The 13,430-nt window shown below is 40.4% G+C and overlaps 1 protein-coding gene across 1 annotated transcript in view; it reads left to right on the top strand.

The window, feature by feature from the left end:
* AKAP6 (A-kinase anchoring protein 6) overlaps window positions 1-13,430 on the top strand; it is a 229,355-nt gene that overhangs the window by 57,981 nt on the left and 157,944 nt on the right. Inside the window, exon 4 of the mRNA XM_074148618.1 lies at window positions 9,884-10,006. Coding sequence (XP_074004719.1) covers window positions 9,884-10,006 — 123 coding nt within the window. The remainder of the gene's footprint in view (window positions 1-9,883; window positions 10,007-13,430) is intronic.

Genomic DNA, 13,430 nt, shown 5'->3' on the forward strand with positions numbered 1-13,430 from the left:
TCTCTGCTGCTGCCATCCGGCACTGTGGCCTGACGTGGAACTTGAACAATTTGAAACATTGCCTCGAAAATAACTAAGATGCAAATTAACATGCATGATAAGTTACAAGGCAGATAAGCAAAATTATTTTCTGTCATCTAGAATGCAAAGGCATATGTAAAATGTTTCCTTACAAAGAAGGATATGCTCATTTACTTAGTTACTTGATTCCCGGGAGTGCACTGAAACTCACACCGCTTTTGAGATACAGCACTGGCCTCCCATATTTTCTCAGCATGAATTCTGTCCTCACCTGAATGAATGCAGGAGGTCTAAAGCCTTATCTGGCTTTGTGCCTGTTAACATTGCATCAGGTAGAAAGCATGGCCACGTCAGTATGCGAAGAGATCAGCAGCCATTTTGTGTGCCTGGCATTATCGCCATCAGAGCAGATGGCATCTCAGGAGGTTTGCAACCAATTCATATTGCTGTTAAGTTCATACCAGATGAATCTTTAAATGATGGATGAACCAGACAGTCTTCCCTTTCCCCTCCCTTCTCTCCACTAGTCCTCTCTACTCTTAAACGCTTGCAAAGTCACAATGATGCTGGCCTTTCCTATGCTGCTATATGACATTCATACACATAGCTGTCTTGGCTTCAGGGCTACATGGATCTCTTCTCTCCAGCACTGTCCTTCCAGCCCATGGATTTTGCTTCTGTGGTTCTAGGTGTTCACTGATCCTTCAGAAGGCTGGGAGAAGTGTTACCAATGGTGTTGGAAGCTCGTCTGCTATCTAAGAATATACCTCTTGGGAGCGGGGTTTAGGAAGTGTTTGGCTTATTTTTCCTGTATGTATCTTTGCCCCAGTCAATCTGCTGATACCAAGAATGTCGCTTTTTAGATCTTGTAAGTTTCAAATAGCAGTGGAGGTCTCGTAGTATTTCTTTTAAATGGAAAATAGATCTTCACCTTGAGCAAAAGGTAAGACAAGGCATAGGGTAAAGCAAGAATTATGTTTGTGGCATAATGGAAAGGTTTAAGTAATCTACAGAGATACATATAGGAATGATTCTTAATATTCAGATTAGTGTAACCTGCTCTTTGTCTAGAAGCAGAAATAAAGTCAACAGACCCATGGGGGCAGTGAACTTTGCATTGCAGAATCAGGTTCACTGTCTTCAAATAGAGTAGTTTTTAATGGATTGAAAAGTAACACTATGCATGGTTCTCTGTGTCATGGTTTTATGGTTCTGGCTCTTTGACCTAGAAGGCTTTAGGAAACGGAGAACTTCTTAAAGGTTTTGTCTGCCATTCCTGTTCTAGTCAGAATACAGTATGGAAAAATATCTTGGAAATGTTAGCAAAAATCTGTTGATTTAGTAGTGGACCAAAAGGTCCACAGAAATTAGTATTAAGAGTACCCTATCATCAATTTTTATGGACAAAGTAAGAACTGAGTTAATTTGTAGTGTTTTCCTAGGCTTCTAAGATCTATGCTTTGTTGTTCTCACTGTTTCCAGACAAGAGGTACTCTCAGATCTCCAGTGAAATCTCCCTGAAAAGCTGAGATATGTCTGGCTGACTCTGCTTGATATAACTCTATACTTTTGTGTATATTAATTCTTCTTATTTTCCAGCATCAGAATGCATCCTGGGGACTCTAAAACCAGGAAAAGTTATGAGCCAGTGAACATCCTGTCCTAAAACTTTCTGTTCTGTAACCGTATAAATCATGACCAATTAGATAGATGCCCATTGGGGAAAATACCTCCAATAGTCATTTCTAAGTCTGTGTGTGGTAGTCGGGCACAAAGCCTAGAAGTGGCACTCGTGAAAGATTTCTGTAATTTAACAGTTCATCTTAAAAATGCTTAACTAGACAATAGGTAGTAGAAGAGAGAGATGTGTCTTTACGTGGATGTCCACTAAGAAAAATATTTGATCTTTATCTTTTCCCTGTTTGGAGTGAACATTTAAGTCGCACATTCTCATAGGCTGAGGTTATTGTGTAAATGTGACACTTCTTTAGCAGAAGGCTGCTAGTTCTGTTTCCGCAGTGTTTGTGAAATAGTGTATCCTGAACTGCATGTTAAGTATCACTATCCTACTGAAGTGTTTGGTCAGTTGTATGTTTCTGCGAGGTCATTGTCTGCCACAGAATCTTGACAATATCACACAAAGAATATTTTCTATTGTGGCACCCTGGCTCCTTGGGGATCCCTAACATCTGTACTGCTAATGGTTTTATTGTTGCCTCTGGGTCTAACTCCAATTAAATTGACCATGGCAGTTTGTTGCAGCCTCATCCTCTTGAGTACCTGGATTTCTTTGACTTACCTTTGCCTATGAAGAAAGTGCACTTTTATCCTTTTGAAAATAAAGTCCATGGGCAGGAATGTGTTCCTCCTGAGACTAATATGCAAGTCCTTTTGTGGTTAGACAAAGGATTTTCTTAATGCATTCTGTGATAGAAGTGCCCTTAGAGCCAGCCCATCCTTGTACACAGACGCCTCTGTGAGCTCAGTCTTTTTGTAAATTGGGAACAAACTTTACAACACTGCTTGCAACAAAATTGGACATTCATTTTTAAGCACACAGCCTCATAACCAATTCTTTTAAGAAGAGAACTCCCTTTGTGTAATAAAGGGAAAGGTGAAGAGAAAAAAGATCTGGGCTAGTGATTTAACAAGCATTGTTGTCTGGTGCTTCCACACTGAGGTTTATGGAATACAGTAGACTTTCCACCGTCACTCTTAACTACCATGGCAGATGATTTTAGTATGTTTGCGTTTAATAGTTTGGCATGTCTCTTATACTCTGATTTGAACCTTAGTTCAAATAATTAGAAGGGCTTTGTACTTTTACAAATGCAATGACCAGAAGTGCCTTACGTATGAGCCAGCATGCATGTTAAATGAAAATGTTAGACTAATAAACTGAGTGGTGTTAACACTGCCCAGCTTAAAATTACAAGCCAAATGGTATTGAAATAATTTTGCTACCTGTCCCATATAAGCACAGTAAATCTGGGATTTTTCTTCCATAAAAAGCAAAACCAAAATTTGGTCTAGGATGAGGGCCATAAATCTTTTCATAATGGTGTTAACTGGATGCAGTTTCATCCTTCTGTATTTTATGGTGTAATTTTGGCAATATTAATGCAAGCTTCCTTAAGTGCACATATCCAGATTTCCCCAGGAATCTCACATCAAAAATATACTAAAGACATCTAAGATACTGCTGCTTTCAGTGTAGCAAAAAAAAAAAAAGAGGTTGCAATTTTTAATATAGTAAAAAAATCCATGTATTCACATGATTTTTTTTGGTGACCATAAATGTGCTATCTTAGACTAAAGCTCAAAATTACAGAACTGGGCTCTAGTCTGTTTCCATTCTAAATGTGGTCTAATAAAAGCTGGATTTGTAAAGTGATAGCTGCAGCTGAGATGGAAACTTCCTCCTTTCCCATTCCATTCAATTAATGAAAGCTGAACTTCAAAGTCTAAATGAGATCATTTGAAGTGCTAAAATTATTGAACACCAGAACTTTCCTATCTGACCAAAAAAAGAGAGAGCTTGTAATGTAAAGGTAAAATTAAACCACTGAAATGAAGTTAGGAAACTTTAAAAGTTCTAGTGCAAGAGGTGGTGTTAGCTTAGTTGAGAAGCATTTGTACATAATTTTAAGTGACTCACTTGATAGTCACGCAGTTTTTTCATGACTGTGACAGTAAAAGCTTTCCTGGGAGGTCTTAGTTGTGTGCTGCTGAGAAAATTGCAATTCAATGAGAATATGTCTGAGCAACACCCCTGACAAGCTCAGAGAACATGCAGGAATATCATCAGGGACCAGAGCCTTCCTATGGTACCATAGGCACTTACGTTGTCATCACTAGTTTTGTAGCTGTTATCAGAAGTTTTTAACTTTGATTTTAACTTTGATTTTAAGTTTGTCAACTGCTTGCTATTTTGCTGACAGCCCGTGACATTGCTCCTGGGCTCTACTTGGTCCTTTTTTGACCATGAGCATTGGCTGTGCTGCCAAGTCTGGTAGAGCATCTAGCTAGGGTCAGCAGGTACCAAAACTCCTTTCATTAACTCATTTGATGGCAGTAAGCATCCGCCTTGGGTCTGCTGCTGCGAACTAGGAAGTGGGAAGTTAATGGATACCTGTTTCTAAAGGAGATCAGTCTTAGGCCAGAGGTAGGATGAGCTTCTGAAGCTCAATGAGGGAAAGTGCAGGAGGGGACTGTGGAAGCCGGAGAGACGCAGGGAGCGAGGAAGTCCTGGGCCATGCCAAGAGGCAGTGGTGAGGTGCAGGCAGTGAGCACTGAGGTGTGCTGAACAGTCATTGTGAGTAGGGAAGAATATGCAAACAGGATCCAGCAAAACAAGAAAAAGGAATGGACTCAGGCACAAAGTGCTCGGGATGCCAAAGACTGCCTATTTCTGTGTTTGTTTTAAGTATTTAATTTTCTGACATACACTTGGGATAGACAGAACACACACAGTCCTATTAAATGTAATGAATTGCATGTGAGAATTGTTCATCTGACCACCTCCATAGGCCTCGCTGCCATGCTCCAGGGTTTCTTGTACTGGCAGCACACCACCACAGCTGCTCTCCCACTCCGTTAGCCCACATGCCAGACACAACCAGGCTGCCTTAAACCAGGATCCTCTGACCAGCTGTACTGGGTGCAGGAAGCCCTGCAGCCCTGTGCAGCAGCTGGGGGAAAGGTGGGAGGCACAGTTCCAGGTGCACCCTTCCTCGGCCTGACATCCACGCATGCCTTTGGCATCTGAGCTGATCCGTCCCTGCCCTTTTTGTGTGACTTGGTAAGAGAATTCTCATGTCTTACGATTCAAAAAAAATTGAGTGTTCTGGTCATTAATAAGGAAGTCTCAGGATATTTAGTTAAATCCCATTAAATTTATTTTTAATTCTTCAGTTAATTAATTAATTCCTTAATTCTATAGAACAATTGAATTAAGTATATTTTCATTCTGTGACACCAAAGCAGACACACTGAGTTGCAGCGGGTTTTTTTTTTCCCCAGTACTTACAATTGTCTGTCTTTTTCATTCTTATCCATCCAGAGCAAATAGAATTAGACCGCAAAAAATGACTTTGTACATGCCAAATTTCAAATGAATCCATTTTTGCTCTAGCTTTATTCAGGGATGTGTGATTAGAACTTTCTTCCTCCTCCCAGAAAAATCTGTAAAATTGTCATGAAACAAAATGGAAAGCTGAATGTTTTAAAGGTGAATGTTTAAAAATTTTCTGTGTGGGATGTAGGGAGAGCTTTATTGTTATTTGCAAACTTTACTATAGAAGTTGCTACAAATCATCCAACAATGATTCAGAAACATTTCTTTCTGTACTAAGCAGCAAAGAATAAGAATAGCTTTATGCTGTGTCATGTAGGGGCTTGAGTTTTTTTAGTAACATCTAGCTTGCTAGTACAGTACAAAACTATTACATTTGCAGAACTGAACCAGCTGGTCAAAAGGCAGAGACTGGATTATACTGGTTCTCCTTTTTTTTTTTTTTTTCTGTTTTGTTCCCTTCTTCTCTCTCTGAGGATTTCTTGTACAGTATTTTTTAGCTTCAGTGTGGCTGACTATGGGTTTTCAACTTCTAAGAAGTTTTGATGAAAAATACAGTAATTTAATTTCCCGTTACCAAAGCATGAGTAGGGTAGATTTTACACTATTTTCATTATAAGTGCATTACTGTCTAGATCAGACCCTTAATTAGTTAAATCAGCATAGCTCCACTGAAGTTTATACCTGTTGAAACTCTTTCTCACACTAAGAATGATGAAGAAAAAAAAATATAGAGAAAGAAAAAGGTAAGTTCAAACAGAAAAAGCAGAAAGGTAAGAATTGTCAAAGAAGAGATGGAAAGTAGTTTCAAAGGCACCTTATAAAATGAGTAAAAAAAATGGCTGAAATTTGTCATCCTATGAATTTATTTCTTTCACTGAGTAGTCCAGGTTTTAGATTGAGGATTGCATATTAAGCCTTATCCTTTGTTTTGATAGAATTTATGTTGTAATCTGTTTTTATCAAAGCATAGTTTCATGCTCTGTCAGAGTCTTACAATAGATCTGCATTGTAAGACAACATTTCTCACCATTTTTTTCTTAGAACTTATTTTGTCTAAAGCTTTTATTTAAAACTTATATTCTGGGAAATATCCTAGATGATGAGAAAAGCAACTGTTGTAATGCTGTTTGTGTCCCTGAGTACATGTACATCATTAATCGCATTCTGTTCCAACTAACTAGGCCATCTTGATTACACAGAAATGACTCTATGTTGGTCAGTCTGTGGAGGGGCAGCAGCCCTTCAGCTGGGGCTTCCCCTCTGTTATGAGACTTGAGATTAGGGACCTGGATTTGTATTTGTGAGAGGGCTACACAGACCACCGGCACTGCAGGTGCTCCTTCTATGAGTACGAGAGAGCAGGCAGCCTCCCACCTGGGCCAGTGGAGCAGAACTGTTTGTACTAGATCAGGCTACAGCTGGTGGCGAGAACTAGCCCAGATCTCAAAGCCCTTCAGTGATTACGCCTTGACAAAAAGTCAAAGGCAAGAAGGGAAAGTTCAGCATCAAGAGCAAACTGCAGTCTCCTCTGTAACTCCAGAGCTCCTGCAGTTTGCATGGGTTTCCATTTCCAACCCGGAGCTGCCTCCCAGGCAGGGATGGGTCACGGAGCCGGTGGCAGGGTGGTAACTGGGGCTCCTTCCCTGCTCTCTGCCATCAGGCTATTAAAATAAATAGGATAGAATGTATAGGCACGGCTATAAAAATAAAACCAACAAAACAACAAACCAAAAACCAACACCGGGGCATTGTTTTGATGATTAAGTTGTGAGGAATGAAGCAGGAACTGCATTGTTTCAATTTAACCTTACACACAATTTGAGGTAACAATAGTTTTCTATTTTGCGCGCCTTCCAACGGCTTACAGCCGCCGCCTGTCACTCTGCTGGGACGTGCCCAAGCCAAAGGGACGTTCCGGCGCTGGTTCCTCCCCCGCGGTTCCCACCGGCACCAGGCGGCACCAGGCGGCACCGGCCGCCCCTCGGGCAGCGCCCGGGCTCCGGCGCGGACGGGCGCGGGGCGGCGCCGGCAGGTGGCGCTGTGGGCCCAGGCACGGCGGGCGGCGCTCCCTCCGCCGGCGGCCCCGCGCTGCCCGGCTTTCCCGTCCCTTCCCTCCCTCCCTCCCTCCCTTTCCCGTTCCTCCGCTATTTTCGGTTTCTACAGATGTGCTCTTTTGAATGGTTTCAATAAAATTTTATTGCCGTCATTTGAAAAATAGCAGGATTATTGTGATTTGTGCCGCCTGGCAGAGGAAAATCCCCCCTCGGCAGGGCCGGGGCTGGCCGCGGCCGGGGCTGCCCTCCTGCCGCCGGGCTCCCCTCGGGCTCCGTGACCCCGGCTGTGGTCCGAATGTGACGGGCGGCACTGGTGCTTGCAGCCTTACCTCTTTTTTCTCGGATAGCTTGGCTCGTCGTGGTTCTGCAGGAGACCGTATCTATATTTTTTTTTTCCAGGGCTCCCAAACTAGTCCTGAGGCGTTCCCTGTGCCCACCAGGGCCTGCTCGGGCCCACAGCCCACCTCATCTCTGTAGCAAGGGGTGAGGTGCCAGGCTGCTGGAGCCCGGAGCACACTGCTTGGGGGCGTCTATGGACCAATGTGAAGCAGTAGATGTTAAAACACAGACACCTTTTGTGAGAGGGCAGAAGTAACTCAGTTGCTGGTCATTGCTTTTTGTATTGGTGCGAGCCTGCAATGTTTCTGAGCACCCTTTTGAAGGCATACAGACATCGAGCACTGCAGGCAGATGTTATACGTGTCTGTCTCTGTAAAATACATGACGCATATACAAGAGAGCGTTTCTTCATTTTTTTTGTGTGCTTACCATATCACCTTGTCTCTCAAGGACAGCACGTTGCTAAAATGCAGGCAGAGATTTATTGGAGGGACTAGAAGGACTTTACTCCTCCTGCTCCTCTCCCCCTCAGCTCACGTCTCCCACTCCTCTGTCAGTCTGGCATCTCTCATGCTCCACTGTGAGCTGGAAGAAAGCAAGCAACGAAGCCGGGGGAGCATTTTTGCCCCTGCTCTGTCCCATGGCCTCACGTGGGGAACATACCCCTTGTAGTGTGACCTGCTGTGGGACAGAGATGTCCCCTTCATTGCTTGCCCTCGAGTGGACGCACATTGCATAGCCAGCATATCCACTGGGTTGTTTTTCCTGATTTCCTTCCCCTTTTCTGCAACATGCTGATAAACAGTCTACAACAAAACCCACAGAACAACAGTTTTCTTCCTTGCAATGCTTTGAGATACAGTGGATTCCATGAATAGAGGTGACAATAGCCTCCTTCTCATCCTGAGGACTTGTAGGGACTCACATGAAAAATAATAATTAAAGCAAAGTCTTCAGAGTGCCTCAGTGAGTGCTGTCATGCCTGCAGTATGCACTGGAGTGTCCTGCCAAAGGCTAGCTTCAGTTCAGACCCACTGCCGCTTCAGCTGGGAGCTAGAAGTTGATTGTTGGACCCTGCTTCTTTGGCACAGTGTTGGGCCAAAATGACTCTGCTACCATGAATTTTGAAGGAAGTGTGGCTCTGCTTGGTCTGGATTATTAGCATTACACTTTGCGTAACACAGCTGCGCACCAACTACACAAACTCCTGTTTCTTTTGGAATTCATTATAGAATTCATTAATTTTAGAATTCATTTTGAAATTCATTTAGAATTCCAATTTCATGTGCCACTTCAGAGAAGGGGGTTTGGGCTCCTGAGTTAATCAGGAATCTCTAAAGTTTTATGCTTAGCTTGCTATCTAAATGGACTAATAATTACCAGAAATCATCCCATAAATAAAGTGGTGAGCGTGAGGTACTGCGCGTGTGTGCCAAGGTGTTATCCAACTGGAAATGAAAATTTTCACTGTGCTGCAAAATTCATAGTTAATAGCTAATAATATAACCAGTATTAGACCTAACAATCTAGTCTTACGATGCTTGTAATAGATGGACATTCCTCTTCAGAGTTAATTTTCAGAGTGCCTATAAACATCACGGTCAGTTTATTCCATTTACTCTCTTTCTTTGTGGTGGATAAGACTTCAGTAAAATTATCTGTACTCAGTATGTGCCTATAGTATCATCCAATCATGTAAATTTAGGGGCACTATTTTTAATCAGACAATATAATTGGTACTAATCTTGAAATAAATGGTGCTCCTGAGAAGCAGGAGCTCCTGTCTTCTCAGGAACACCATCTGTGTGGCTCCTATGCAATCAACAATATTCATATTAAATGCTATATATTCTGCCTCACTTACTGTTTGATTTCTTCTCTGTGAGTCTCATCCTATGAACCAAAACAGGAATCACAAGACCTAAGTTCTGACAAGTACTTTCTTCCCCCAGTCTACTGATATATACCTTGTTAATGCAGCTTAGTTCAGCACTTTTTTCAACTAACAGTGCTCATGCTACACCCAGTCTGCCCCGTACAAGGTCTTCAGCTTAATTTTCATTGTAATCTATATGCAGCTTTTTGTATGTCTCTCTCATACCTCCTAAAACTTTGCTCTTTTTTCCATTTTATAACAATTATATAAACCTCACACTGTCCTGTCCCAAAATGACACCTTAGATTATTCCCAGGAGCATTGTTCTGCTCCTCATTTACTAGAAGGCCACTTGCTAATGTTTTTTTTTTTTTTTTCTTTCTATGCTTGTAAAAGGCAAAATTTTACTGTACAATACTCTCCTGGCTTAAAAAAAAATAGAGCATACATTTTTCAGATTGCCGTTTTACTAACAAATATGCTTTTCTTGTTTTTTCTTTTTTCTTATCTGGTAAGGGGTTTGTAAGCAAGCTGGATGAATTCATTCACTGGTTAAACGAAGCCATGGAAACAACAGAGAATTGGACTCCTCCTAAAGCAGAGACAGACAGCCTTAAACTGTACCTGGAGACACACTTGGTAGGACAAGATTATACTATGATTATTATCAGTAATTGAAGTGTTCTGCTGTGCTTTTTATTTGATTATTATTTTTTAATTACTAGTGTGCATCTATATTTTAATGTAAGATTTGCAGTGTTGCAGTTTAATGAAAATAGCAACAAATTATTTTCTGTATTTGAAATATGTATTGATAGCTTTTTAAAAATTAAATTAAGAGCCAGAATTACATTGCATTTCAGAAATTATCTCCAAACTGAATGAAAAAATAGCAAAAGGAGAAAGGATAATGTTTTTTTTTCTGCTGATCATTCTAGGACTCTTACTACACTGTAACATTAATAAAAGTGGTAACTAGTAAGGAACTCTTATTCTCTCTCATAGTTTTAACCTAGTACGGAGTAATTTAAATAAAATATTTGAAATAATTATTTCAATCATTTTACTTGATATGCATTTCTGTCATGTAATTAATACAGCTGTCACTAACCTTGTTCTTGTGCAAAAAGCTAAAACATTGGATGGAAGTAGAAAACACTTGGATGAATAATCTTCTGAATATATCACAGGCTAGAATTATAGATTGAGAAATATTTGATAAACCTCATGATACTTTTACTGAATTCTTCCAAGAGCTGTTTCTGGTTATGAGGGGTGAAACAAAGACTTGAATTAAACCAGGTATTAAGTTCGCAAAAGCAAAATTTTACACTGTAAGTAGAGAATAGAGATCAATGTGTGCTGTTCAATGGGTAGGTATCAACTGCTCTATCTGGTAAAAAGGAAAAAAAAAAAAGTATAGAAAATTAAGCTAAGAAATTCCCTTTCACTCTGTCAAAATCTTAGGTTCTTGCCAGTATGAATTGGAAGAAAACCTGATGATAGCACTAATCTGAGCCAATGAGCTAGACACCCCAACTAGATAAAACAGTGCATTAGTTCAACCCACATCAGAGCATCAACCCCCAAAGCTTGGTCTCATTTCCAGTCTCTGATAATCTGATGGTGAAAAATTATTTGACAGTCCTGGGAAGTCATGTGATGCATTACAGGGAAAATTGTCATAGGATGACATTCCCTACCGTAATACTGGAGTGACCATTACTAAATTAATTAAGAGTACATTAACCACATATACAATTAGAAGCAAACTGAAAACTGTCTTCAGAATTTCAGCTATACAGAGCACTCTTTTGTGTCTCTTGTTCTTAAGTGTTTCTGTTGTAGTAGCATCTATGTGCAGCCACTAGATAAAGTGCCAGTCGTGGTAGTCTATCAAATGTAGTATGAAGACACTACGTTTTTGCTTTACATTGCAGATTTTGGATTCTTCGGCAGAGTTTGGATTTTTGCTCTGTCCCATGATTCCCATTATGTTTACAAGTGCCCTGAAGATACAGAGTGCATCATGAGATCAGATCTTGGAAAAGGCATTGGTCATTTCAATCTCTTTTCCTCTTACTCTGCAATGTGAAACTTTTGGAGAGATGAGTTTTTATGAGTAGACTTGCAATTTTCACTCTTGACTGGATAAAAAGAAACTTATTCCAGGAACAGGGCAATCACCAGGCTGAGTCTCTGCCACAGTCATTCTTATTCCCCTTCTTGCTTGGGGAGGAGCACAGTAGCTCTTTTGCAGACAAATGACTTCCGACTTTACCTTGTGGTTCTATGCAAGGTGAGGCCAAGACCATCTGTCAGACTGTACTGTGGAGTAGTAGCCCAGGGGCAACTCCTTCATTGCTAGGGGTAGTCAGAATAAATGAATATGTGGGCACCTGCACAACTTCACTTTCCGCTGTAGTACTTAGGCTCCCAGCTGTACTCTGTACATATGCATATATTTGGGGTAAGAAAATCCTTGTATGTTTCAGGATGACTATGTTATGAAACAAGGTGGGTTTTTTTCTTCTGTGAAGAAGAAAAATGTCTAAAGAACAGTTCCGTTTCAATTTGACGATATTATAATTATTTTTATGGCATATATAGTCAGTGAAAAAATCATTGCACAACCTGAAAAAAAGTAACCGTGACTTTTCTTTTTGGATTTCAGAAAACATATGCTATCATATTCATTTCTGCACAGCAGAACTGAACTATTAAAATACAGAACATTGTTATAGCAGGGAAGATAGTTATTTGTATTAATTAGATTGTCAGCTTCTCAGTGGCATTTGTCTGTCAGAAATCGTAATCTGTGTTTAAACAGAAGTATATGAACTTCAATTCACATTAATCTCAATGTTAAAATTTCCCTTGTTTGAGCATTGTAAAACAATGGTGATCAAGGTCTTTGTGAGGGTACTTCTACTGCTCATTTTCTTCTTTTGCCAGTCAGGTTATACATGCCATCAGACTCACCTAAGATCTGTTGAAGTAAAGGGGGCTTAGTACTTTTGTAAGTTCAGGTTCCAGAATTCTGGGTTCATAGTAGGTAGCAAACTAACCTGTAGCAAAATTACCTGTAGCAAACTAACTGGTAGCAAACTAACCTGAAAACACAAAAAATGTGTTGGTTCTTTTCTGTATACTGCATCTGTGCTAGCAAACCTCATAACTATGATTCCTCACTGGTGCAGATTTTCCAGTCATAGAAGGAGTGAAAGCTCGGTGTAGATTAGTATTTTTATTTTTATTAGTAGAGACAAGGCCTTAGCCTTTGGCACAAATTATCAATTTCACCACCTGTGATATTGTTTTCTTGGAAATATGTTTGTTGCAATAACAAAATTAGTGCCATAAAGAGAGAATATTTTGCATTCATGAATTAAATCTCTGCTGTCAAAAGCTAAGAAAAGAAAATATGGGAGCAGCAAAGGAGAAAAATGTACTTGTTGCCTTTCTCATTATTGGCTGGGAAAAGTCTTCCAGAGGAGACAAAGACAAGGTTGTGAAGATCCTCCAAATTTTTTGGTATGTAAATTTATTCACTGCCTTTTTAGGGTCCCATTTACATTGTTGATAAAGGATTGAGTTTTAGAGTCTCTCCTCACTCAGCCTTGCTTTTCTACGTTTTTGACATTTCAAGAAACGCTGTGGCACAGGCACTTAAAGAGAGTGTGTTTATTAAAAAAAAAAAAAGAAAAAACCACCACAAGAAACCTACGACATCAACTTAATAGAATCTTTGCATAAGGTAATGCTCACATGAGGAGTCAAGTCTCTTGCACAGGATGGCAGTAGTAGTCTCCATTACAAGCATCCTTGCATGAGATCTTCAGCTTAAATTGGTAGAACTCCCCAAACTATTGTTCTAGTTAAGACTTATACCTGGTCTGGCAAGATTGCCCATGCAGGATGTTAATGAGCACTTTGAAGAGTATGAGTAGTGTCTTTCTATTGCTCTTGGCCCAGCAAGAACTGTCTGCAGGCTTCTCTGTGACCACCTGAAGATCCCTCCTGGACAGCTTCTGAAATAATTAGTGAAGCACTTTGTTGTGAA

This window comes from Numenius arquata, chromosome 6, assembly GCF_964106895.1.
Source record: "Numenius arquata chromosome 6, bNumArq3.hap1.1, whole genome shotgun sequence".
NCBI lineage: Eukaryota > Metazoa > Chordata > Aves > Charadriiformes > Scolopacidae > Numenius > Numenius arquata.